This window comes from Malaclemys terrapin, chromosome 12 (assembly GCF_027887155.1).
Source record: "Malaclemys terrapin pileata isolate rMalTer1 chromosome 12, rMalTer1.hap1, whole genome shotgun sequence".
Classification (NCBI taxonomy): domain Eukaryota; kingdom Metazoa; phylum Chordata; order Testudines; family Emydidae; genus Malaclemys; species Malaclemys terrapin.
In genome coordinates this window covers 45,658,721-45,686,509 of record NC_071516.1, presented here as the reverse complement: position 1 = coordinate 45,686,509, position 27,789 = coordinate 45,658,721, and the positions used below count along the sequence as shown (strand labels likewise).

The 27,789-nt window shown below is 49.1% G+C and overlaps 1 protein-coding gene across 1 annotated transcript; it reads right to left on the bottom strand.

Annotated features, from left to right (window-relative positions):
- LOC128846135 (apoptosis-stimulating of p53 protein 2-like) lies at positions 1–26,602 on the bottom strand. The gene is made up of 6 exons (XM_054045199.1): positions 26,572–26,602; positions 26,449–26,487; positions 25,969–26,265; positions 18,266–18,367; positions 18,145–18,154; positions 1–1,089 (listed from the first exon to the last, which is right to left on the bottom strand). Exons 1-6 carry the CDS (start codon positions 26,600–26,602, stop codon positions 141–143), a joined length of 1,428 nt encoding a protein of 475 aa, XP_053901174.1. The 3' UTR covers positions 1–140.
- Between the last annotated feature and the right edge of the window lie 1,187 nt (positions 26,603–27,789).

The following is a 27,789-nucleotide window of genomic DNA, read 5'->3' as shown; positions in this document are numbered from 1 at the left end:
AGCACATTCTTCATTGCTTTCAAGTTACATTGTTATTAAAAAACGTCTCATGAAATTGGAACTAACACAAAATGATTTCTTTTAGAGAAGTGATAAATCACCCTTGATTAGAACTTCATAACTCGGGATTCTGTGCAATTTCATGCCAAGCTTCTTTGCCTTGGTTTAATCCTTGGGTACAGCCCCAGCAGGTTGTGTGATATATATCCTTCCTTGTCACTTAGCCGTGCCCACCACCACTCAATTTCATCTTCATCTTCCCGGCGTAGTATTGTCCTGCAGTCTCCTTCTTTCATGGACAACTCATCGTCATTCTGTGCTTCATAATCCCAGAGTGCGTAGATCACTCCTTTGTTCATTATCCCCATGTTCTCCTGCACTCCGCACAGAAACTGAGAGCACTGGGTGTAGCCTTCTTCCATTTCTTCACATTTGTCTGCAGCTGTCTGCATGTCACTGTAGGTCATAGCAAACACAGCAGCACCTGATTCCACTAGGAATTTGCACACCTGGACGTTATTGCAAGATGCCGCGCAGCGTAAAGGGGTCCATCCATCACTATCTGCAGCGTTAACATTCACACCAAACTGTACCAGAAACTTTACAATCTCGGTGTGACCAGCACACACGGCATTGTGAAGTGCTGTCATTCCTTCAGCATTGGGCAGGCTGGGATCTTCAACCTCATAAATGATTCTCTGCACAAGGTCAAATTCTCCCTCCAAAGATGAATCTAAAAGCAATGCAAGGGGGTTGAATTTCACTCTCATTCCATGGGCAATCCTCTCTGAGCCAGTTTTACGTACGTTCGTCCTCTTCCCAGGAGTTAAGGAAAACTGTCCAGTGACTTCAGGGGGTCGCATACTGAAGGAGTCCTCTCCCAGTCCCTCTGGTTCTCCTGATGGGTAAGGTGGTGGTGGGTATGGAGGATATTCCTCCATGTAAACTTCCAGTGGTTCTGATGACTCTAGACTTGGTTCTTCCATTTCAGACTGCATGAGTGCATCACTGTCTGATGTTACCTCAGGCACGCTATCTAGCCCTGCTGAAGGTAGAGGCACTTCATTGTGATCTGTGCTTCTATCACTGCTACAAGCCTGAACCAAGAACTTTGCCATTACTGTATGCAGGGCTGGCTTTAGGAAGTGCGGGGTCCAATTTGAACATTTTAGGCGGCACCCCGACAGGGATGAGTAAAAAAAACACACGTAAAAAACCCCCTTTCATTTCTTCCATGTATTATTTACTTTCCATAACTATATAAATAAAATCAAAATTATATATTACATATATTGCTTGCTGGAGGCAGGGCAGGGGCAGGGCCGGGGCTGATTTGAGGTAGGGTCTGCCTGGAGGCAGGGCAAGGGGTGTGGGGCTGGCTGCGGGTAGGGCAAGGGGTGCAGGGCTGACTGTGGGCAGGACAAGGGGTGAGGGGCTGGCTGGAGACGGGGCTGGCTGCGGGCAGGAAAGGGGGTGCGGGGCTGAAAGCAGGGCAGGAGGTGCAGCAGGGGCTGGCGGCAGGCAGCGGGTGCGAGGACAGCAACAGTGAGGTTCGTTGCCCGGTGTGCTTCGCGCCAATAAACATACCGGGGTGGAGAAACAGTCAAAGTTTATTTGAGATCTCAAAGTGATGCAAGGAGACAGGCAAGTCTCAAATCAAGCACACCAGCAAAAACAGTTTCTCTCTTCTTTATACATTTTACAACTAAGCCCCCGCTCCCTCCCCGTCTCTACCACCCCCCCATACTCCCCCTCCCCTCTCTACCGAAGGCATGTTTATACATTTAAGCAATTAAATCATTCTAGGGCTATAAATCTAGCTTGTTAGTAACACTCCTCTAAACAGTTATTTGGTTCTGTTTACCCTGAGTTTATTACCCCTTCCCCAGCTAGAAACATGCAAACCTCATCGTTATCGTTTGGTACCTGGTCTGAGCAAGGTCGTAATTGCTAACTGACTGTTTACACATTCCAATTCCTGTCCTTGGTTTCTGAGGCCGATTAGAGTTAAACATGGAAGGACAGAGTTTAAACATGGAAGAACTTTGGCTCAGGTAGGCCTAGTGACCCCAACAGCCCCGCATACCTTTTCCTACCCGCAGCCAGCCCCTGCCTGCAGCCAGCCCCTGCTGCATCCCCTGCCCTGCCCACATCAGCCCCTGCCTGCAGCCAGCCCCTGCAGTGGTGGGAGGCGGAGTCATGCAGTGGGAAGCAGGGGGGGTTGCAGAGGAGCGAGGGGGAGTCATGCCATGGGGCCAGTGGTGGGGGAGCAGGAGTCATGCCATGGGGCCAGTGCTTGCAATGGGGGAAGGGGGTGTAATGCCATGGGGTGGGGGGTTGCAATAGGGTGAAGGGGAGTCATGCCAAGGGGCAGGGGGTTGCAGTGGGGCAAGGGGGAGTCATGCCATGGGGCCGGGGGTTGCAGTGGGGCGAGGGGGAGTCATGCCATGGGGTGGGGGTTTACAATGGGGTGAGGTGGAGTCATGCCATGGGGCGGGGGGTTGCAGTGGGGCGAGGGGGAGTCATGCCATGGGGTGGGGGTTTACAATGGGGCGAGGTGGAGTCATGCCATGGGGCGGGGGGTTGCAGATGAGGGGCTGTCATGGGGCCGGGGAGTGCAGTAGGGCGAGGGGGAGTCATGCCATGGGGCCGGGGGTTGCAGTGGGGCGAGGGGGAGTCATGCCATGGGGTGGGGGTTTACAATGGCGTGAGGTGGAGTCATGTCATGGGTGGGGGGTTGCAATGGGGCGAGGTGGAGTCATGCCATGGGGCAGGGGGTTGCAAGGGGGGAGGGGGAGTCATTCCATGGGGCGGGGGGTTGCAATAGGGTTAGGGGGAGTCATGCCATGGGGCAGGGGGTTGCAATAGGGTGAGGGGGACTCATGCCATGGGGCGGGGGGTTGCAAGGGGGGAGGGGGAGTCATGCCATGGGGCGGGGGGTTGCAAATGGGAGAGGGGGAGTCATGCCATGGGGCAGGGGGTTGCAATAGGGTGAGGGGGACTCATGCCATGGGGCGGGGGGTTGCAATGGGGGGAAGGGGAGTCATGCCATGGGGCGGGGGGTTGCAATGGGGCCGGTCCACAGCTGACGGAAGCTATTTAAAGTGCTGGGGCTCCAGCTCCCTCTGCTGCCTAGGTCCTTCCCCAGGACTCCGGCAGCTATCTAAAGGGCCAGGGTGGTAGAAGCAGGGGGGCCCTGCCCTACCTGCAGCCAGCCCCTGCTGCACCCTCTGCCCTGCCTCCAGCCCCTGCACCCCCTGCCCTGCCCACACCAGCCCCAGAGACCAGACAAAGGCGGTGGAACCGGATCCCCTGCCAACGACTGCAACAGCCATAGTGGATCCAATCCCAGAGACCCAGCCAAAGCCAGTCCCAGAGCCGGAACTGGCAACACAACCAGCACCAGAACCATTGCCAGCACTGAGTCCAGCGCTTGCAAACCCGTCTACAACTCCAACGCCAGAGGGCACTAGCGAGCCTGACCTGGCAGAAGCAGCAGATAACCCTACCCAAGAGGCTCAGCCAGAGCCTGAAATACAACATAGTGCACCAGCGGACAGCGGTTCACAGTCAACGGAAACAGCCCCAGCACCTGCATCGCTTCCAGTGGGACCAAGCCCCAGTCCACAGTCCAAGGAGGAACTGATGTCTCCAGCATCAAGGGAACAGTTCCAGGTTTAGTAGGAAGCAGATGACAGCCTTCAGAAAGCTTGGGCGGCGGCACAGAGAACCCCACCGCCTCTCAGCTCTTCTAACCGATCCCGGTTTGTTGTAGAACAAGGACTTTTATACAAGGAGACTCTTTCTGGTGGACACCAGGAAGACTGGCATCCTCAAAGACAGTTGGTAGTTCCCACTAAGTATCGGGTAAAGTTCTTGAGCTTAGCCCATGATCATCCCAGTGGCCATTCTGGGTTGAACAGAACCAAAAACCGGTTGGGGAAGTCCTTCCACTGGGAGGGAATGGGCAAGGACGTTGCTAATTATGTCCGGTCTTGTGAGGTGTGCCAATGAGTGGGAAAGCCCCAAGAGCAGGTCAAAGCCCCTCTCCAGCCACTACCCATAATTGAGGTCCCATTTCAGCGCGTCGCTGTGGATATTCTGTGTCCTTTCCCAAAGAAGACACCCAGAGGAAAGCAGTACGTACTGACTTTCATGGATTTTGCTACCCGATGGCCGGAAGCAGTACCCTTAAGCAACACTAGGGCTAAAAGTGTGTGCCAGGCATTAACAGACATTTTTGCCAGGGTAGGTTGGCCCTCCGACATCCTTACAGATTCGGGAACTAATTTCCTGGCAGGGACCATGGAAAACCTGTGGGAAGCTCATGGAGTGAATCACTTGGTTGCCACCCCTTTCCACCATCGAACCAATGGTCTGGTGGAGAGGTTTAATGGAACTTTGGGGACCATGATACGTAAATTTGTAAATGAACACTCCAATGATTGGGACCTAGTGTTGCAGCAGTTGCTTTTTGCCTACAGGGCTGTACCCCATCCCAGTTTAGGGTTTTCACCATTTGAACTTGTGTATGGCTGCGAGGTTAAGGGGTCATTACAGTTGGTGAAGCAGCAATGGGAGTGGTTTACGCCTTCTCCGGGAACTAATATTCTAGACTTTGTTAGCAACCTACAAAGCAACCTCCGACACTCTTTAGCTCTTGCTAAAGAAAACCTCAAGGATGCTCAGGAAGAGCAAAAGGCCTGGTATGATAAACATTCCAGAGAACGGTCCTTCAAAGTAGGAGACCAAGTCATGGTGTTAAAGGTGTTCCAGGTCCATAAAATGGAAGCGTCGTGGGAAGGACCATTCACGGTCCAGGAGGTCCTAGGAGCTGTTAACTATCTCATAGCATCCCCCACCTCCAACATAAAGCTTAGGTATACCATGTTAATTCTCTTAACCCCTTTTATTCCAGAGAATTAAAGGTTTCCCAGTTTACAGCCAGGAAACAGATAACGTGGAGTGGCCTGAAGGTGTCTACTACGAAGGAAAAAGTAATGGTGGCGTGAAAGAGGTGAACCTCTCCATGACCCTTGGACGTCTGCAGCGACAGCAGATCAAGGAGCTGTGCACAAGCTTTGCACCAATTTTCTCAGCCACTCCAGGACAGACCAAACGGGCATACCACTCCATTGACACAGGTAATGCTCACCCAATTAGAACCCCACCCTACCGGGAGTCACCTCATGCCCAAACTGCTATACAAAGGGAGATCCAGGACATACTACAGCTGGCTATAATCCGCCCCTCTAAGAGTGCATGGGCATCTGCAGTGGTTCTAGTTCCCAAACCAGATGGGGAAATACGCTTTTGCGTGGACTACCGTAAGCTAAATGCTGTAACTCGTCCTGACAACTATCCAATGCCATGCACAGATGAGCTATTGGAGAAATTGGGACATGCCCAATTCATCTCTACTTTAGACTTAACCAAGGGGTACTGGCAAGTACCACTAGATGAACCCGCCAAGGAAAGGTCAGCCTTCGTCACCCAGGCAGGGGTGTATGAATTCAATGTACTCCCTTTCGGGTTGCGAAATGCACCTGCCACCTTCCAAAAACTTGTAGATGGTCTCCTAGCGGGATTGGGAGAATCTGCAGTTGCCTACCTCGATGATGTGGCCATTTTTTCTGATTCATGGGCAGAACACCTGGAGCACCTGGAAAAAGTCTTCGAGCGCATGCGGCAAATAGGACTAATGGTTAAGGCTAAAAAGTGTCAAATAGGCCAAAACAGAGTGACTTACCTGGGGCACCAGGTGGGTGAAGGAACTATAAATCCCATACAGGCCAAAGTGGATGCTATCCAAAAGTGGCCGGTTCCAAAGTCAAAGAAACAGGTCCAAACCTTCTTAGGCTTGGCCGGATATTATAGGCAATTTGTATCACACTACAGCCAAATCGCCGCCCCGCTGACAGACCTAACCAGAAAGAAACAGCCAAATGCAGTTCAGTGGACTGATGAGTGTCAAAAGGCCTTTAACCAGCTTAAGGCAACACTCATGTCTGACCCTGTGCTAAGGGCCCCAGACTTTGACAAACCGTTCCTAGTAACCACAGAGGCGTCCGAGTGGGGCGTGGGAGCAGTTTTAATGCAGGAAGGACCGGATCAAGAATTCCATCCTGTCATGTTTCTTAGCAAGAAACTGTCTGAGAGGGAAAGCCACTGGTCAATCAGCGAAAAGGAATGCTATGCCATTGTGTATGCGTTGGAAAAGTTACGCCCATACGTTTGGGGACGGCGTTTCCAACTACAAAAAGACCATGCTGCACTACAGTGGCTTCATACCGCCAAAGGAAATAACAAAAAACTTCTTCGGTGGAGTTTAGCTCTCCAAGATTTCGATTTTGAAATACAACACATTTCAGGAGCTTCTAACAAAGTGGCTGATGCACTTTCCCGAGAAAGTTTCCCAGAATCAACTGATTAAACATTGTTCTTGGAAAGTGAACCATATTGTTAGTTTTTATATAATCAGTAGTATGTCTAAAGGTGCATGTGTCTTATTAACTCTGTTTTCTCCGAGAGCTCCAGGAAGAAATCACAGCCAGTGTGGAACCGAACATCCAACACTATCTGTGATTTGGGGGGCGTGTCATAACTATAAAGGGAAGGGTAACAGCCCTCTTGTGTACAATACTATAAAATCCCTCCTGGCCAGAGACTCCAAAATCCTTTTACCTGTAAAGGGTTAAGAAGCTCAGGTAACCTGGCCGACATCTGACCCAAAGGACCAATAAGGGGACAAGATACTTTCAAATCTTGGTGGGGGGAAGGCTTTTGTTGCGCTCTTTGTTTTGGGGGTGGTTTGCTCTTGGGACTGAGAGGGACCAGACATCAATCCAGGTTCTCCAAATCTTTCTGAACAAGTGTCTCATATTTCAAACTTGTAAGTAAACAGCCAGGCAAGGCGTGTTAGTTTTTATATTTGTTTTCTCAACTTGTAAATGTACCTTTTTGCTAGAGTGTTTATCTCTGTTTGCTGTAACTTTGAACCTAAGGCTAGAGGGGATTCCTCTGGGTTCTTTAAGTTTGATTACCCTGTAAAGTTATTTTCCCTCCTGATTTTACAGAGATGATTTTTACCTTTTTCTTTAATTAAAAACCTTCTTTTAAAGAACCTGATTGATTTTTCCTTGTTTTTAGATCCAAGGGGGTTGGATCTTGATCCACCAGGAGTTGGTGAGAGAAAGGAGGGGGATGGTTAATTTCTCCTTGTTTTAAGATCCAAGGGGTTTGGATCTGTATTCACCAGGGAATTGGTGAAGAGTCTCTCAAGGCTACCCAAGGAAGGGAATTAGTATTTGGGAGTGGTGGCAGCGGACCAGATCTAATCTGGTAGTTAAGCTTAGAAGTTTTCATGCAGGCCCTCACATTTGTACCCTAAAGTTCAGAGTGGGGAAGCAGCCTTTACACGCTTATTGAAACAACCCCCAAATCTCCCCCCTTTCTGGTCAGTGTCAGGCCCTGGTATCCGACATGCTGTGGGGGGAGAGGGTCCCAGCTGATCACTAAAGTTTGGCACTAAGAGGGCACTGCTTGGAGACTCAGAGCCCTGGGCACTGCTGTGGGGGCAGCTCACAGCCCTGGGCACTTCTGTGGAGAGCTCGCAGCCCTGTTCTCCTGACTCACAGAGGACCCAGTCCTGCTGCTTCTTTCATGATTATCACCAGGAGATGGATCAGTTTCTCTTGTCACCCCGTCCCCCTGCCGTCACCAATATACCAGGATCCTCTACTGCCCATGTCTGTGGGAGACGAAGGTGCACCCTGAGGTGCTCGGGCCCCAGGGGTGAAAACACCATAAGATCCAAATTCTTCTCTGAAAGCAGGGATCTGATCTGCAAAGAGGTCCCCGGTCCCAGTGGAGTGACCAGCTGATGCTCACACCTGAGACAGGGACCAGCCGCCCCTTAGCCCTGCTGTGCACTGGGAAACCTATTCCAGCCAGCAGATCCCACACCGGGAGGCCCTGCCTCCATCTGGGTAAGATGTGGGCACAGTGCAGCATTGGGGTTCAGTGTGGTACAGGGGTGCAGGGAATTTCCCACAGAGAAGTCTCCAACCCCCTCTAATTCCTGAGATGAATGTAACCTGGTAACATCTGCCCTCACCTCCCAGGCCTTCCAGAGATCCCGGCCGGGTGTGACATTCTTCTGTATCTAACCCTGATCCCCCTTTTTTCCAGACCCCCCTGCAACTCTGTCCCTCTCTCTGAGCCCTGGTCTCCCTGCGTTCCTCCCCAGAAAGCCTGTTCCCCTCACATGCTGGGCAGCCCCTGGGGTCACAAAGCTGCACGATTCCAATACGACGTGGTGGGGGCATGGAGCATCTCAGATGCGGGCTATCTGGGGGTAGCTTCCCTCATACCCTGAATGTCACAAGGCCAGGGGGGCTCTGGGTCATGCTCCTGCATGTACTGGATATGCCCGTTTGACCAGGAGAGCCCAGCTGGAAAGAGCCAGCCCCTCTCCACCAGCCTGGGGGAGGCTGCAGTGGGCAGAGAGAACGGGGTGGTTTGTGTATGTTAGGGACTTTGTTCATCTAGCTCCCCGTCCTCCTCACTTTGTGGAGGTTCCTCCCTCGATTTCACATGGGTTTCACATCTCAGCTGGATGGCTCCTGAGATCCAGGGGAGTTTGTAACAAGTCTTAGAGGCACAGACACACGGGCATCATGTACATCACACTCAGCAGGGATGTTAACCTGCTGGTTCCATTTGAGCTTCTCCTCTCTCTGCAGCTCGAAGCTTCCGCTTCCTTAGGTCCGGGAGTTGGCAGTAGGTGGCTCCTTCTTCCCAATTAATGGTTTCATCTTCCTCGTCTCCCACTGCTGCTTCTAGAGCCAGGTAACTGGCTTGCTTTGTGAAGGGGGCCTTTCATTCTGTGTCTTGGAGTCTCTCCACAAGGTGACCCGTTTGATCTGCAATCTCTTCCCTTCAATTACAGCCTGGAGGGGGAGGTTCTGGTGAAAAGTCCAAGAGTGAGATCTGAGAAACATCAACAAGGTTTGAAAGGGTTTTAGGCACCATGAACGCTTCAGCAACCAACCAAAATGCAGCTTTATTTGGGTTGGGGCACAGCTGCTGTTTCACAGCTGCACAACCCTTGTGCACAGAATTTGCTTGCCCAGTGTGAACCCACACACCCCTGTATTCACACCCTACACACAGCTGCAATGACCTATACAAACTCTGCCTTGTGAGTTATCATTTGAAAATCCCACCACACTGGTCAATAATATCACTGTGAAGCACAGGTGAGAACGCTGCAGGTGGAGATATGACTGACCTCTGTGAGTCTGTTTTAAAGTCTGTATTTGAACAAAGGAGACCCAGGTCTGCCCAGGGCTTGAATAGAAATTAATCCGGGTTGCCAGTAACAAGAGAATTAGGATGTATATGGCCACCATGGACAGGAGGTGAGGACTCAGCTATCAACCGGGCGGGAGAAGGCACCCCCAGGAGACCTTCCTTCCTGAAGCAGTGTCAATGAACACAGAGAGACATGTTCTCCTGAACTACAGAGAGAGGGGCAGTGAACCCCCAAATTCTCTTCCCCCTAAGACAACAAGGGAAACCAGCACCTCACACTTCCCAGGAAGGTCAGGATCAAGAACCAGGCCAGACCAAGAGTAATCGGAAAGTGAAATCACCTTCAAGGCAGACCGTGCCTTGCTACCTTGAGTTTTAGCCTTTCAGCTGTGTGTTTTCCCTTTGATTTACTTGTAACCATCTCTAACTGGGTTTCTTTTCCTTTGGAATCTCTTAACCCATGGCCTTTTGTTAATATACTTGGTTTATTCTAATCTAAACCAACCCAGGGCTGGGTTTGAATTCAAGTCACTGGTAACTCCAGTTAACGTGGCGAGCAGCTGAAGTTTGTCTCTTAAACGGAGCAAGTGACCACTATTATTTCTCTGGATGCTGCAGGAGAGGGCTGGACATTTCAGGGCAGATGGTTTGGGGGAAATGCAGACCGGGGTGTGTGTGGGGTTCCTTTCCTAGCAGTAACCGAGGCTGCTGGGGACCAGGGCATGGCGGGATGTATCAAGCAGGCTGCTGGAGTTGGTGTTGCTAAACCAGGGCTGTTGATCGCAGACACTCAGTAAATGTTTGTCTGCTGGCCGGGAATGTGCAGACACGGAGCTGCAGCAGCCGAGCATTTCAGGGCACCAGGGTTACAGGGCAGGTGGTTTTGGATCAAACCCCAAAACGTGACACCCAGCGCTTCCATTCAGCCCCCTCCTGTGGGGGATAGCGGCTTTTCTGCCATGTCAGTGAGCAGCGATCCCAGCCAACATTGACCCATCCAACCTCCGCCGTGTAGGACACCGGAGCTGTTGTAAAAAGTGCAGACCTTTATCCATGAGCTCAGCAGAGTGAGATTTCTGTGCCCAGTGGAAGAGGAGGTGGGAATTTTGGGGACAAGAATTACACATGTGAAAAGCCAGTGGGTATTTAACGACCCTGCATGTTATTAGCTTCTGTGCACACCTTCCACAAGGTGACAAGTCCAGCAGAACAATGCACCCTAAGGAGACACTCACGCCCCTTCCTGAAGCACAGCCCCCACCCCCCCGGCACTGCACAGGGCATAGCAGCTAGCACTACCTGCCAGGGGGGAGCACCCCCTGCTAATCCCCTGCCTTGCTCCCTGTGCCACCCACGGCACCCCCAGGGCAATACAGTGAACATGGTTGGGGTCACCTAGTCTTGCTGAGCATGAGAGATTGGAGTGGATCACAGCTCACAAGGCAGGACATTGTGGGAAATGGAGTCCCAAGAGTTGGTGACCCTTCATTGCTCCTTGTTCTACGTTCTTCCGGGGATTGCAAGAAGCCTGCAGGCAGAGCCCACAGGGGCTCTAGGAGAACAGTGACATTCTCTGGCACCCTTCATCTCTGTGACACTCCATTGGTTTGACTGAAGGTTCATGATGAAGAGTTGTCTCTGGTCCTCCCTTTTGTTCTTTTGAGGCAGCCAGCAGGGGGACTGGGAACCAGGTCTCCTGGGCTCTATTCTGGACTCTGGGAGTGGGGAGGAGTCTCATGGGTTCGAGCAGAGGGGAGCTCAGAGTCAGAAGCCTCTGTTCTAATCCCAGCTCTGGGAGGGAAGTGGGAGCCAGTGGGTTGGAGATGGGAATAACACAGTTACTCCTCCTTCAGTTAACCTTTCCAGCCGGCTTTGGTTGCTCATAGACTCATAGACTTTAAGGTCAGAAGGGACCATTATGATCATCTGGTCTGACCCCCTGCATGCTGCAGGCCATAAAACCGTCCCTACCCCTTCTCTGGACTCTGCTGTTGAAGTCCCCAATCCTGTTTTAAGTGACTTCAATCAGCAGAGACCCTCCTGCTAGCGATCCCTGCCCCATGCTGCGGAGGAAGGCGAAAAACCTCCAGAGGCTCAGCCAATCTGCCCTGGAGGAAAATTCCTTCCCGACCCCAAATGTGGCGATCAGTAAGACCCCGAGCATATAGGCAAGAGTCTCCAGCCTGACCCCTCTCAGCCATTATACTATTTACCTACCATTCCTTGGTTTTCCTTGACTACTATGCTTTACCATTAAACCATTCCCTCCATAAACTTATCTAACTTAATCTTAGAACCAGACAGGTCCGTCGCCCCCACCGTTTCCCTCGGAAGGCCGTTCCAATATTTCACCCCTCTGACGGTCAGAAACCTTCGTCTAATTTCAAGCCTGAACTTCCCCACGGCCAGTTTATATCCATTCGTTCTCGTGTCCACATTAGTACTAAGCTGGAATAATTATTCTTCCTCCCTTGTATTAATCCCTCTAATATATTTAAAGATAGCAATCATATCCCCCCTCAGCCTTCGCTTTGTCAGACTAAACAACCCAAGCTCCTCTAGTCTCTTTTCATACGACAGGGTTTCCATTCCTCTGATCATCCTAGTGGCCCTTCTCTGCACCCGTTCCAGTTTGAGTTCATCTTTTTTAAACATGGGAGACCAGAACTGCACACAGTACTCCAAATGAGGTCTCACCAGCGCCTTGTACAACGGAAGCAGGACCTCCTTATCCCTACTAGATATACCTCGCCTAATGCATCCCAAGACAGCATTGGCTTTTTTCACCGCCACATCGCATTGTCGACTCATAGTCATTCTGCGGTCTACAAGGACCCCTAGGTCCTTCTCCTCTTCCGTTACTTCTAACCAATGCGTCCCCATCTTGTAACTAAAATTGTTATTAGTCATCCCCAAATGCATCACCTTACACTTTTCACTATTAAATTTCATCCTATTTCTGATACTCCAATTCACAAGCTCATTCAAGTCTCCCTGCAGGATATCCCTATCCTCCTCCGAATTTACAACGCCTCCCACCTTCGTATCATCCGCAAACTTTATCAGCCCACTGCTGCAATCGGTTCCGAGGTCAGTTATAAATAGATTAAATAAAATGGGTCCTAAAACCGAACCTTGAGGCACTCCACTAGTAACCTCCCTCCAACCCGACAGTTCACCCTTTAATACGACCCGCTGCATTCTCCCCATTAACCAATTCCTTATCTACTTCTGGATTTTCATATCGATCCCCATGTTTTTCAGTTTAACCAATAATTCCTCATGGGGTACAGTATCAAACGCTTTACTGAAATCCAGGTATATTAGGTCCACCGCATTTCCCCTATCTAATAAATCCGTTACTTTCTCAAAGAAGGAGATCAGATTCGTTTGGCACGATCTGCCCTTCGTAAAACCATGTTGTAATTTATCGCAATTGCCACTAACCTCAAGGTCCTCAACTAGTTTCTCTTTCAGAATCTTCTCCAGCACCTTGCACACTACTGATGTTAGACTAACAGGCCTGTAGTTACCCGGATCACTTTTTTTCCCTTTCTTGAAAATAGGAACCACATTAGCTATTCTCCAGTCTAACGGGACCACCCCCGAGTTTACAGATTCATTAAATATTATCGCTAATGGGCCTGCTATTTCCCGTGCCAATTCCTTCAATATTCTTGGATGAAGATCGTCCGGTCCTCCCGACTTAGCCCCATTAAGGCATTCAAGTTTTGTTTCTACCTCGGATACGGTAATCCCCCATCCTGAATGCCCCTCTGTAGTGGTGCTAGTATCCCTAATACCTTCATTGGCCTCATTAAACACCGATGCAAAATATTCATTGAGATATTGCGCCATGCCTAGATTGTCTTTAATCTCCTCTCCGGCAATAGTCTTCAGTGGTCCCACCTCTTCTTTCTTTGCTTTATTCCTATTTATGTGGCTGTAAAACCTCTTACTATTGCTTTTAATTCCCCTCGCTAGGTCCAACTCTACACGGCCTTTGGCCTTTCTCACTCTATCTCTACATTCTCTGACTTCACTTAGGTACATTTCCTTACTGATCCCTCCCCTCTTCCACTCTTTGTACGCTTTCTGTTTTTTCCTAATCGCCCCTTTGAGTCGGTCGCTCATCCAGCTCGGTCTAAATCTCTTGCTTAGTAATCTTTTTCCCTTTTTTGGAATGCAGGCCTCCGACAGCTCATGCATCTTTAACTTGAAGTAATCCCAGGCTTCTTCTGCCTTTAGATCCATTAATACGTTTGCCCAATCCACTTCCCTTACCAGTCCCCTTAATTTGTTAAAATTGGCCTTTTTAAAATTATAAACCCTAGTCTTTGACTTAATTCTGTTACTCCTCCCATGTATTTTAAACCGAATTAGCTCATGATCACTGGAGCCCAAATTGTCCCCTACTACCACTTCCTCAACGAGGTCCTCACTACTTACCAGAATCAAATCTAAAATGCCCCCCCCCCTCGTCGGTTCAACTACCACTTGATGGAGGAATTGATCAGCAAGCACATCTAGGAACATCTGAGCCCTATTATTGCTACTAGCATTTGTTCCCCAATCTATATCTGGGAAGTTAAATTCCCCCATAATTACACAGTTTCTATTAGTAATTACTTCTCTAAACACATTAAATAGTTCCTTATCCATATCCTGGGTCGATCCCGGCGGTCTATAGCACACTCCAAGCACTATCCCCGGAGAGGCTCTAGTAGTCCTATTACCCAGTGTGAGTATTGCCCAGACGGACTCTTGCTGTTCTCTTTTATGCTTTTTCCTACTGTAAAATGTCCACAAAGCTTGGAAAATTACATTAATGGTGTTTATGGGCCGTGCAAGAGAAGACAAAGAAAATCCCTAAAGCTCTTTGTCACTGGGTTCATCGAAATCTCTGCCTCGTACGAAGGCTTGAAACTCACAACGCTCAGAACGCGGAACCGGAGAGCAAAGCCGCAGGAGGTTCAATGCTGGTCTCTAGACGGCAGGTTCACGATGAACTGAAAATGATGGATTTTCTCATCGGGGACATGAAAATTTCACTCTGGCAAGACGGTCTGTCCCCAGGCCAAGAGTCTGGCTGGGTGGGGAAGACGGGACTCACCGCTGGAGCTCCCCCTTGTGGCAGGGCCTGGCATAGCACCACTGCCGACAGTTCCTCAGGCCCTGCAGTGATTTCTGCTCCTGTGATGGGCCCTCCAGCCGGCTGCCTCCTATGGGCTAAACAGAGTCCAATAAATTAAACTCAAATCAACATAATTCTCCATCTCTCTCCACACACACACACCCGCCATCCCCCGTGCAGCCCCTTCGCCGCTCCCCAGCTTCTGCAGGGTTGTCATCTTGCTCTTGCACAGACCAACGCTGACTAGAACTTTCTATCCAGAGACCCTCCCCCAAACTCAGCAGTGCTTCTCCTTCTTGTGCCGGGGGATCTCACCCACCGGTCCCAGGCCCGAGACGGGAACTGATGCCCAGGGTGCTGTGGTGAGCAGCCAAGATCTGCTCCCCCAGACACCTCCCAGCTGCCTCCCAGACTCCTGCCCTTTGCACAGCTCCTCCCTGGGCTGTCCGCACAGCCGCTTCTCTCCAGACCTTCCCTCCAGCCTCCAGCGACCAGAGAGAAATGGGAGAGCTTCTCCCCACACCCCCCATCTCCTCTGGGCCCCATCCCTTTCTACTCACTGCCCAGCCCTTCCCCAGCTGAGCTCAATCTCCAACTGGGCTGGGCCCAATCTCCAGCTCCCGTTACCCCTCTTAGTGCCAGTGTGGGGTCAATACCCATCACACGGGGTCAGGGTTTGGGGACTGGAAACCCTCCCCAGTCCCGACACTCCCCGTCTGTGCAAACGCTCCCTGTGCTGCAGCAGAACCTCCAAATGTTAGTTCAAAACACTCCCCAAGGACACAGCAGGACCAGGGGGCTGGTTTCAGAGTCCTGACCATGAATGATCGAGATCCCCAGGTGGTGTCAATGGGCCGTAGCTCCACTGGAGTCAATGGGGCCAGATCCCCAGAGGGTGTAATACACTGACACTCATCTAAGGTCCATTTACCCCGCTCAGTCCCTGGCCCAACATCGGAGGTATAAATCACTTGGGGCTGCTGCTCCAGCCCCCAAACATACAGACAGCATAACCATAACCAGCAAACTATAACCATTGTACCCTGGTTGCAACAATGATCTATACGATCACAGTTCATGTCAATAACACCACACTTACTTAGACACTTCAACACTGGATTAGATAAAACAGTAGAACAAGTTTATTAATTACAACAAGACAAATTTCAAGGAAGTATGAGCAATGAAGCATCAAAGTCAGAAATTGTTCCAAGATAAATAAAGATAAAACGCTTCCTAGTATCTGCTTAAGAAAGTACCAGAGTCGCAAAGCAAACTTTCTCACCTTGTGCTCCAGCAGATCACATCAGGACCCCTCCCCCAGAGTCCAACAGCTGTTTCCTTTGTCTTCTCAGGTGCAGATTATGAGGTGTGCAGGGAGATAGAGAGAGGGGTGTCTTGGTGTGTTTGTCATTCCTTTTGATAGTTTCAGTCCCCCTCTTGAAAATGTTTCCAGCTGAGACCCAGGAGCCAAAGAGTTTCTTTGGAAGGATGTTCCCTGCTTGTTTTTTCACCGGTTTGAAATTCCTGTTTTCCCTCCCTGCTTGATGACTCTGTTTACTGCTTAAATGCAAACTAAGGAAAGCACATGTTCCTTCCTTTGGTTGGGACATGTCAACAAACACAGTCAATGGCTGAGAAATAGTTCATTGGCATCAGCTGGGGATCTGGTCCATAAACTCCAATGTTGCTATGGCCGATTGACACTAGCTGCACTGAAGTTAATGGATCAGATGCCCAGCCAATCTACAAGAAGGCCATATTGATTAAAAACCTGACCTGATTTAGAGGGAAAGTAAAGACAGCTTTATTACAAATGGAAGAAAGGGAAATTGATAGTAATAAATATAAAATATCAGATAGGAATTATAGAAAATTGATAAGGGAAGCAAAAGGAACACAAGGCGAAATCTATGGCCAGCAGCGTTAAGGACAATAAGAAGGATGGTTTTAAGTATATTAGGCATAAAAAGCATCCTGACAATGTTATTCCACCATTACTAGATTGAAATGGTAGAATTCTCAATAATAATGCAGAAAAGGCTGAAGTGTTCAATAAATATTTCTGTTCTGTATATATACAGATGATGTTGTCTCATCAAATGATGATAATAACACTCTTTACTTTCCACTAGTATCTCTGGAGGGTGCTAAACAGAAGCTACTAAAGTTAGATATTTTAAAATCAGCAAGTCCAGATAACTTGCAGCATAGAGTTTTAAAAAAAATGATTGCAGAGTTCGCCGGACTTGACTGATTGGATATTTTTATAAAAGATCCACTCTAGGAATTATTTTGGGAAAGCCCTATGGTCTGTGTTATCCAGGAGCTCAGACTAGGTGACCACAGTGGTTCCTTCTGGCCTTGGACTCTATGAATCTATATGGGAAAGAATTTGCCAGTCAAAGTGGAGGGAGAATCACCCCATCTGCTGGCAATGCAGAGGATATGACACAAACCGTGTGAGAGAGCACACAAATACCAGGTCTATCAATGAGACAGAGACTGAAGTGGGTTGGAGTAAACTTTAATTATGAAGCAGGAAGGGAGGGGAGTTTACAGGAATTCATACAGCTTGGAAACGAGTGGCAGATGGGATCTGGAAAATGAGAAGAAAGATCAGTTTTCTTTCTTTCTTTCTTTCTTTCTTTCTTTCTTTCTTTCTTTCTTTCTTTCAGTTTAGAAGCAGCTCCCACATCAGCAGTGGAACCAACGGCAGTGATGTGACATGGAAGATTACAACAGCAGGCTAAAATATATTTTGTGTTGCATTCCCGGTGCTGCACAGGGTTCTAAAGCACATGACCAGGGAAGAGACCTGCAGAATATTCAAAGCAAATATGTTAAGCTTCACAACACCCCGCATGGAAGGTGGAGATCATGAACACCATTTGTCAGACGGGGAAACCGAGGCAAGGGGTGGGGAAGATTGATTGGACCTCAGCATCAGAGACAGCTTGGAAAGATTCATGCTAAAGACCTTTGGAGGTTCTTCTTCGGGCTTGGATCTCCATCCTGTGATTCTCCTAGGAATCTGCAAACAAAAAGTGACAACACTGGAGTCTATACCACGCTTCAGTCCCACCTCTTATTTAGATCTCTAGCTAAGGGTGGGGGAGGGCAAGTTCTGAGGAAGGAGGGATGAAACTGCTGGGGGGAACAACCAGTGGCTGACTCACCTATGCTCTCCATGGGGCTAGGGGCACTGTGCTGCAGATAACAGGGTGAGCAGGTCACTAGGGGGCTCTCTCCCCCTTGGAGTCAGGGGTGACCCCACTTTCCCAAAGCTGCAATACGGGGCTCTTCACTGCAGGGCGCGGGGCAGGGACCCAGTAACTGGCGCTCTCCCCTGGCAGTCAGGTCTGATGTCATAATGAGTCTCCAGGGGGCACTGTGCTGCCGGGAGCCCCACGACCGACTGCTGGAGTGTGACCCCCAGCGTTCAATCTCAACACAGCTGATTCCGCTCTGCCTACCCCCTTCCCACCCCTGCCATTTCAGTGCAGTTCAGGAGTTTCCTTTTCTCCCCATCCAAAATGGTTGGGCAGCTGTCATGTACCCAACACACCCCGCCCCAGAGGTGGCTGCATGTCAGCCGATGGCTGAAGAGCTGCCCATGGGAACAGAGCCTCTGACATACACGATACCTAGCCAACTGTGGTACTGGTAGGTGCAACCATCCCTCTGCAACTAACCTTGTGTAGGCTGAGAAAGAAAAGGGGAGAAATTTCAGCCTTGGTGGGTCGTTTTGAGTTCGGGGACAAGTCCCCAAGACCCTGCCAATCAGAGCTGCCTTCCACGGAAGAAGCCAGTTACCTTCGCGCTTCATCAGGAAGTAGGTGATGAGGAAGATGAGGATGTTGAGGGTGAAGAATGAGCCCCCCAGGGCCAACTCCCGGGACCAGCTGCCTGGGTGGGCTGTGAAGAGGAAACGTGATGGTGACGGAGGGGCAATGCACTGCTCAGAGTGTGTGTGTCCCTGCCGCCCCCTGCTGGATGGGTGAGCCCTGCTCTGTGTGTGTGTCTGTGTGCGCGCGAGGGCTGGGGATCATACGTCCTGGCAGCTGCTGAGAAAGACAGAAAACGAAGATCCAAGATATGAAACAAAATAATAAAATAATTCTTTGGGGTCACTTGCTCGTAATAATAAACAAATGCAAAACAACAACAACCACAAAATGTAACTCTTGCTTTGCAGGTACAGGTACAAAAGATCTCCGGTCTTCCCCAATGTTTCTGTTGGTCTTATTTATTTAGTAGTCCACTGACTGTGGGGAAAATAATGCCAAGTGACTTGGGGAAGTGTTTGTGCATGTGATAAATGAAGGTGGGGAGGGGTTACTTGCTTTTATGGACACCCAGCCAACCAGTTAGCTATAAAAACACTGTTAGTAGTTCTTCTCTACTTGATTTACCTGAATGGGTTAAGAAACCCACAGGTAAAAGGAAGTGAGTGGGCACCTGACCAAAAGAGCCAATGGGAGAGATGGAACTTTTTAAAATTGGGAAAAGACTCCTTGTGTGTGTGTTGTGGTTCTCAGGAGAAGAGGGGAACGGGGCAGCAGTTATGCTGTGAAAAGCTTTAAGCCAGGTATGAAAAACCATCAGATCATACCTAGAGATGGCTTATCTCAAACCCCAGACATGTAAGTAAATTAGGGAATGTCTAGGAAGAGGCAATTAGGGTTATTTCTTTTATTTTGTATTCGCTTGTGGACTCCTCTGTGCTAACTCCAAATGCTTTTGTTTTGCTTGTAACCTTTAAGCTAAACCTCAAGGCTTGGTCTACACTACCCCCCCCCAATTCGAACTAAGGTACGCAACTTCAGCTACGTGAATAACGTAGCTGAAGTCGAAGTACCTTAGTTCGAACTTACCTTGGTCCACACGCGGCAGGCAGGCTCCCCCGTCGACTCCGCGGTACTCCTCTCGCCGAGCTGGAGTACCGCAGTCGACGGCGAGCACTTCCGGGTTCGACTTATCGCGTCCAGACTAGACGCGATAAGTCGAACCCAGAACTTCGATTTCCAGCCGTCGAACTACCTGGTAAGTGTAGCCAAGGCCCAAGAGAGCTATCTTGATGCTTATTTTTTTGTAATTGTTTCTTTTAAGATGTAGCAAAAAGCCTAAGTTTCAGATGTATTTTCTTTCTTTTTGTTTTTAATAAAATTTACCTTTTTTAAGAACAGGATTGGATTTTTGTGTCCTAAGAGGTTTGTGCATATCCTGTTTGATTAGCTGGTGGCAACAGCTGATTACCTTTCTTTTCTTTCTTAGCTCTTCCCCAGAGGAGGGGTGGAAGAGCTTGAGGGTACCCCACAGGGAGGAATTCCCAAGTGCACCTTCCTGGGTCCAAAGAGGTTTTTTTTGCACATGGGTGGTGGCAGCATCTCCCCATCCAAGGTCAGAGAGAAGCTGTGTCGTTGGGAGTTTAATAGCAGCCTGGAGTGGCCAGTATTCAGTTTTAGAATCCCTGCGGGCCCCACCTTCTGCACTCGCAGTGCCAGAGTGGGGAATCAGTCTTGACGGTGCATAACAAACGTTTGCCCCTGCAAGAGCAGAACAACTCATAGGTGCCGATTCCGTGGGTGCTCCGAGGCTCAGGTACCCACCAAGAAAAATAGGGGGTGCTCAGCACCCACAGGGATAGATGACTCTTTCATGGGCCTGGCATCTGGACCATGGCCCACCCTCTGCTTTGCCCCAAGGCCCTGTCCCCACTCGGCCTCTTCCTCCTGATACCTAACCCCCACTTAGCTTCTTCCTCGTGAGGTCCTGCCCCCCCGCTCTGCTCCAAGGCCCCGCCCCCACTCAGCCTCTTCCCTCCACGGACTGCCTCCCACTCACATGGGGGGAGCGGCAGAGAGGAGCTCCCACCAGAAAAAAACAAAAGTCAGAACCTGTGGGACAACTAAAAAAATGGCCACCTACAAAATGGTTTCACAAAAAAAAAAAAAAAAAAAAAAGGTTCGATATTCCCCTACAAGCTGAGACAGCATGTTTATCCCCAGACCCTGTTTTACATTGGAAACTTTGGAAATTTAAAAAATAATCTGGACACATCCATGGACCCCAGGTTGAAAACCACTGCCCTAGAACAAGGATTTTGGTTATTTTCCCACTTCGAAAGCGTGGGCAACAGCTACAAACAGGATTGGTTATAAAAGTCTGTGGAAACTTTCCTTGGTTTAACAGCTTTTGAAAAGTAAGTCAGGCTCTTCTCTCTGGTACAAAGGGCGATCAGCTCTTTTAGTCTTTAAGTCTTTCAGGCAGTTTGGGTTGCTTTTGCACCCTGGGCAAAACTTTCAGAAGAACATAAGACCGGCCACACTGGGTCAGAGCAATGGTCCACCTAGCCCAGTATCCTGTCTTCTGACAGTGGCCAATGCCAGGTGCATCAGAGGGAATGAGCAGAACAGGCAATCAGCGAGTGATTCAAGAGCACTGTTTCTACCAAATAGCCCTTGCGGTTTGTATTTTGAAGAAAATATTCCCGAGGTTTGATGTTTTGATTCAAATGCAGGGGACAGGGCGGGAGGACGCGATGCTTGCTGAGAATTGTTGAGCTCCCAGCGGCTTAGCATCCTTAAGTGATCCGGCGTCCGGGCATAACTGGCAACGGCTTTAGAAAACCTATTCTGCTGGGCTCAGCCATGCGGCGGTGGATCTCCTCGACTTGCTGCCATTTGTGTGGGGATGGGGACCGCCCTGGGGGTGTGGTGCTTTTTTCTCTCTGCCATTTACTTACCTTGTAACAGGCTGGGGGGCAGGGCAGAGCTTTCTTGCTGCTTTACAACGTTTTCTCTCACTTGATTTTCTCTCTCTTTCTGTGACTGGCCGAAGGTCTTTCCTGATGTTCTAACGCTTTTCCTTCCTGGTTGATTTAAAACTCACTCTCTTCCTTTTTTCCCTTTCCTGCAGGTTTAACATTTTCTGTCCTTTCCCTCTTTTGCAGTTTTAAAACTCTTTCCTTGTTATTTTCCTTTCCTGCAGTTTTCAGACTTTCTCTCGGACCCTTTTCCTTTCTTGATCGCAAGGTGAGAATCCATTTCTTTTGTAAATGATTTAAAAGGGGCTCAACCTTCCTTTACTCGCTATTATTTAAAATGTGTAAAAACCTGGTTTTGTTCAAAAATCTTCTAACCTGAACACGTGAAAACACACACAAGCTTCCTAATTCCCCACAGAAAGAAAAATGAAAATATTAATCTTTTCTCCAAAATGCCCAACATGGCAAAAGTTCACACGTCTGTAAATGAGACTGGAAGGTGGGACATAAAGCAAAAAGGGGACATGGAAATCTCTCAAAATAGGTATGCTGGATAAAAGGCGCAGAAGTACTATGCTCTCTCCTCAGGGGTATTACAGACTGGCAGGGCTCACCTCTCATGCTGATGACCACTGGCTCACTCCTCCTGGCTGGGACATTCCGTCCGGACAGACGTACCCAGTATGAACAGCTGTACAACCCAAATACCGTTGGTCCAGTGATGTTCAAGTTGTAGGTGTAGCTCTTATTGGATGAAGCCAGCGCTAACACAGCTATTCTATCTCCAAAGTACTGGAAACCTTTAACCTTTACATGACAGTCCACACAGTGTAGATGGGCATCTCCCATGGTCCATTGTCAACCAAGTTTTTCTTGATGAGTCACTTAATTTGAATAGTCCCTCCAAGATCTGCTGGGTGCTGCCTTGTGGGTGTTACCCCAGAAGCAAACATTTGAAAGCCAGGTATAGAATCAATATTCATAACTTCAAATACAAAAATGATACATGCATGGAAATAGCATAATCATAACCAGCAAATCATAACTTTTTCATAGATTTATCACTTGACAACTTTTGTACAAGATTTACTGCAAATATATAACAGTGGTTGCAACAATGATCTATATGGTCATATTTTAATCAGATAACATCACACCCACCCCCTGGGGCCTCCTCCAATCTGCCACTTTTTCCTAGCAGTATTGATCCCAGGATATTAGAGAGACAAGGCAGGGGAGGTGATATCTTTGATTGGACCAACTTCTGTGGTGAAAGCAACATGCTTTTGAGCTAAGGTTGCCCATTTTGGTTGTACGTATTCCTGGAGGTTTCATCGCATGACATCATGGTTAATGAGAGATTATTCTTTAATTCTTTGAGACCCCAGGACGATCCTGGAGGGTTGGCAACTCCATTTTGGGCTATACAGAGCTCTTGTTCTGGGCTGGGGAAGGTTCTCGGGGTGTCACGGCAGAATGGCTACATCCAAGATGGAACCGATTATTCAGCACTAGGAGTTAAAGCACATTGTGAGCAACCATTCAAGGTGAAAAGGGTGGCGAACACCTCTGCAGTTATAGGATGAAGGAGGGTTAGGAGGTGAGAGACTGTTGCAATGAGCCATAAATCCAGTGTCTCTACTGAGTCCATGAATTTGGGTGTCTAGCAAAGTCATGAATTTAAGCTCCTGGGCTCATCCTTTGAAGGCATTTCCTTTCTTCTCAGTCCTGGTCCTGAACAGAAACCTGACCAATGCCATCAAACAAGGAGCTTAAATTCCTAATTTCACTCGGCCTTTTCTGTATTAGCTGTGGGAGGGAAGATGGCTCAGTGGTTCGAGCAGCCCCCTTACCAGGCGCTTCAAAAGCATGGAAGAACCCAACCCCCACTGAAATGGAAATTACCAGGCATCTTTAACTGGGAGGGTAATTAACCACTGGACCAATCTCCCAAGGGTCATGGTGGATGCTCCACCACTGGCAATTTTTAACTCAAGATGAGATCCTTTTTCTAAAAGATCCACTCTAGGAATTATTTCAGAGCTGTTCTCTGGCAAGGGTGATAGAGGAGGTCAGACCAGATGATCGCAACACTCCCTTCTGACCTTGGAATCTATGAAGCCATGAAATCCATGGGAGGTCGGTGCCTACCTCTGTCTTTAGGCATCTAAATAGCTTTGAAATTCATAGTCTCCATTTCCCAAAGGTATTTAGGCACCTCAAGAGGCATTTAGGTCCCTAGTGGGGTTTTCCAAAGGGCCTGGGCCATGTAGGCATCTAACTCCAATCGTTGGCTCTTTGTGCATCTGTTATGGGGGGGAGTCAGGGATGACAGAACAGGGGGGCCAGGGCCCCATCACTGTTATAAGTGGGAGGATTCTGCCCTCCCCATTTTTACCGGCTGTAAGGGTGAGGGGGCAGAGGTAGGAGGCAGAGCGGAGTGAACTGGCGGTGGGGGTTTGGGGAGAAGAGGTGGCACGGGAGCGGGACCTCAGGGGAAGATGCCGCATGAGGGCAAGGCCTCGGGGGAAGGGGCAACACTAGGATGGGGGATCAGGGAGAAGGGGCAGGTCCACGGTTTGGGTGCCCGTGGCCCACCCACTTTTAGAGAGTGCCCGTTGCTCCAGTAACAGCACTGCCCCCCTCCTGAATTAAAGACTGGGACACACTCAGCTACTCTGGCTCTATAAGCACCACAGATACATTTGCCATACAGAGTCCCCTTTAATCCAGGCCATGGGGTTCTTGGTGAGTTCTGACGAGGACCTCACGAAGGGCGTGGGTGGGCTGCAGACTGGAGAGGGGTTGGGATTGAAGAGACTGGGTTGGGATTAAAGATGCTGGTCCTGTGTTCATTAGGATGGATAGGTGCCATTGATGTTTCCCAGATGCTCCTGCGGCCCCATCCCTCTCCTTGAATCCCCGGCGCCGGGTGTACCATGCTGGTGACTCCGTGGGACTCGTGTGTTCAGCACCCCCTTCAGTGGACAGGGTTAAAGGTTTCCAGTACTTTGGAGATAGAATAGCTGTGTTAGCGCTGGCTTCATCCAATAAGAGCTACACCTACAACTTGAACATCACTGGACCAACGGTGTTTGGGTTGTACAGCTGTTCATACTGGGTACGTCTGTCCGGACGGAATGTCCCAGCCAGGAGGAGTGAGCCAGTGGTCATCAGCATGAGAGGTGAGCCCTGCCAGTCTGTAATACCCCTGAGGAGAGAGCATAGTACTTCTGCGCCTTTTATCCAGCATACCTATTTTGAGAGATTTCCATGTCCCCTTTTTGCTTTATGTCCCACCTTCCAGTCTCATTTACAGACGTGTGCACTTTTGCCATGTTGGGCATTTTGGAGAAAAGATTAATATTTTCATTTTTCTTTCTGTGGGGAATTAGGAAGCTTGTGTGTGTTTTCACGTGTTCAGGTTAGAAGATTTTTGAACAAAACCAGGTTTTTACACATTTTAAATAATAGCGAGTAAAGGAAGGTTGAGCCCCTTTTAAATCATTTACAAAAGAAAGTGGATTCTCACCTAGCGATCAAGAAAGGAAAAGGGTCCGAGAGAAAGTCTGAAAACTGCAGGAAAGGAAAATAACAAGGAAAGAGTTTTAAAACTGCAAAAGAGGGAAAGGACAGAAAATGTTAAACCTGCAGGAAAGGGAAAAAAGGAAGAGAGTGAGTTTTAAATCAACCAGGAAGGAAAAGCGTTAGAACATCAGGAAAGACCTTCGGCCAGTCACAGAAAGAGAGAGAAAATCAAGTGAGAGAAAACGTTGTAAAGCAGCAAGAAAGCTCTGCCCTGCCCCCCAGCCTGTTACAAGATAAGTAAATGGCAGTTCGTCCAGAATTTGACATCCTCACTTATAACCCACTGAGGTCTGGTTAAAGTGGGGGATGAACATGCAAACACAAAGACACAGAATAACTCCTCGCTTAACGTAGTAGTTCTGTTCCTGGAAAATGTTACTTTAAGCAAAACGATGTTAAGCGAATCCAATTTCCCCATAAGAAATAATATAAGTGGTGGGGGCGGGGATAGGTTCCAGGGAAATGTTGCCAGACAAAAGACATTCTACATATTTATATATGCACATAACCAGTATAAGTTTTAAACAATTGAATAGTGTACATAGCAATGCTGATTGCGAAGCTTGTTTGAGGTGCTGGAGTCAGAAGGTGGGATATTTCCCAGGGAATTCCTTGCTGCTAAATGATGAACTAGCACTCGGCTGAGCCTGCAAGGGTTAACACGTTGTTGTTAATGTAGCCTCACCCTCTACAAGGCAGCAGGGATGGAGGAAGGAGACACAATAGACACACGGCAGCGGCTGGGGGTGGGGAGCTGCATGTCTGTGTGAGACAAAGACACACACCATGTGTGTGTGTGTGTGAGAGACAGACAGACAGACACAGAGACAGAGACGTGCATTGCCCCTTTAAGTACGCTGACCGCACTCTAACTACACTGCCTTTTTAAGTAGATCAGCAAGTTGAGACAGCAGCTGGTGCCAGCAAGCTCCCTCCATCCTGAGCCCTGTTGTGTCCCCCCACCCGCTCTGTGGAGATGGGGTACAGGAGTGGGGGGAGGTGGACACCCTGACATCAGCACCCCTCTTCCCCCCCCACCTGCACAGCAAGCTGCCAAACAAGGTTATAAGGGAGCATTGCACAACTTTAAACCAGTATGTTCTCTAATAAATCACTAATGAAACAACGTTAACCGGGGACGGTAAATGAGGAGTTAGTGTACCCTTCACTTGAACGGAGACGGGCTGGCTCTTCTCAGATGCGGTTTCTTGCCCGGATGCCCCCGTCCAGTATGCACAACTGTAGGCCCCGGTGGTGGCCAGCTGAACTGTGAGATGGAGCTGGGCTTCCCTGTAGAGATCAGGGGGTGTTTCGAAGAGCCGCTCCCCACTTTGGTCGAAGAACCGGTACCCCGTCGGCTCTGCAGCCCTGGGAGCCGAGCACCTGAGTGTCAGACGCTCCCCCTCTAAGAATTCCGGGTGTGGGGGGTGCAGAGAGAGTGTTGGGGCTGATAGGGGAGCTGCAATGGAAACACAGAGGTTAGTGCAGAGGGGGAGACTACCGGGGAGTGAGGGGAAGAGGAAATGCAGAAGGAAACCCCGACACAGATCTCCCCCATCCCCCCGCCCATTCCTCCCACTTTGACACGAGGAAATATCCCAGGGCAGATACCGCACCTCTGGGTACATTAAAGTCCCTTTACCTGTAGGTGACACCAGGCTGGGGAAAATCTGGAGAGAGGCTGAAAAAGAGAAGCGAGGGAGTGAGAATTCTGGGAAAGAAAGAAAGAAAGAAAAGGAGAGCGATTGGAAAGAAAGTCTCTCACCCAGCACAGTCAGAAGGAAAGTCAATTCCATGCTAAGCTGGTTTCTCTACTGCTGAAATTTGAGTTCTCTACTCAGCCACCAGCCTCATATCCTGCCTGGGGCCGTACCCAGCACTTCCCCTCCACCAGCTGCACAAAGCCCCCCTCTGGCAGATTTCCGGGGCTCAGCCCGGGCACACACCAGGCTCCTGGGCCAGGTTACTGCACCTGCCTGGGGCTCTAAGCATATTTCTTCCCATACCTCTGCTTTTCTCTGGGAAATGGGAAGAATAATACTTGCCTGCCTGCCATATGGGATTATTGTATTAGGATTCGATTGAGATCTGTGGGGCCAGGAACATTACATTTTTAAACCTAACCAGTGTCCCTTACATGACGTGCCACAAGATGTCAGAACATATTAGTATTAGAGCTGGAAATGTCTCTCAGCCCCGATCCCCATTCTGCTCCTCTACCCTCCAGACCGCTCACTAAAGTTCAGAGTGGGGAAGCAGCCTTGACAGTAGCAGGGCAAAATGTAAATGTATGCATCTAGGAGCAAAGAATGTAAGCTGTACTGAAAGGATGGGATGGGGGGGACCATCCCAGGCAGCAGTGACCTGACAAAGACTTGGGGGCCATGGTGGATAATGAGCTGAACATAAGAGCCTAGTGTGACACTGAGGCCAAACTAGCTAATGTGATCCTGGGATGCATAAACAGGGGAATCTCAAGCACTTATGCAACCACTGCTTGAATACAGTGTCTAATTCTGGTGCCACAATTGAGGAAGGATGGTAAAAAAATTGGAAAGGGTTCAGAGACGAGCCACTAGAATGAGTAAAGGGTTAGAAAATGTACCTTATAGTGATAAACCCCCAAAGCTCAATCTATTCAGTTTAAGCAAGAGAGAAGGATAAGGAGTGATTTGATTGCAGGCTAAGTATCTACACACTCCATATATTTATTAATGATTCCTCTTGTGACAGAATCCCCAAAGCTGTGAAGTAGCATCTTCTTGATCGGGCCCGGGAAACCTCAGAGGGATTTCAGAGCATCTCTGATGTTAGTGGCAGCGTTAGTGCATGGGTCAGATGTGATATAAGGGGAAGATTTCTGAGGCAGTGTCCTCTTTGGAACAACATCCTCTTCCCCTGCCTGTTGGGAGAGCAATAATCAGTCTTCAAATGTGACTTTCCCTGGCCACCCTGATCATTAGGAGGCAGTCGGATCTGGGAT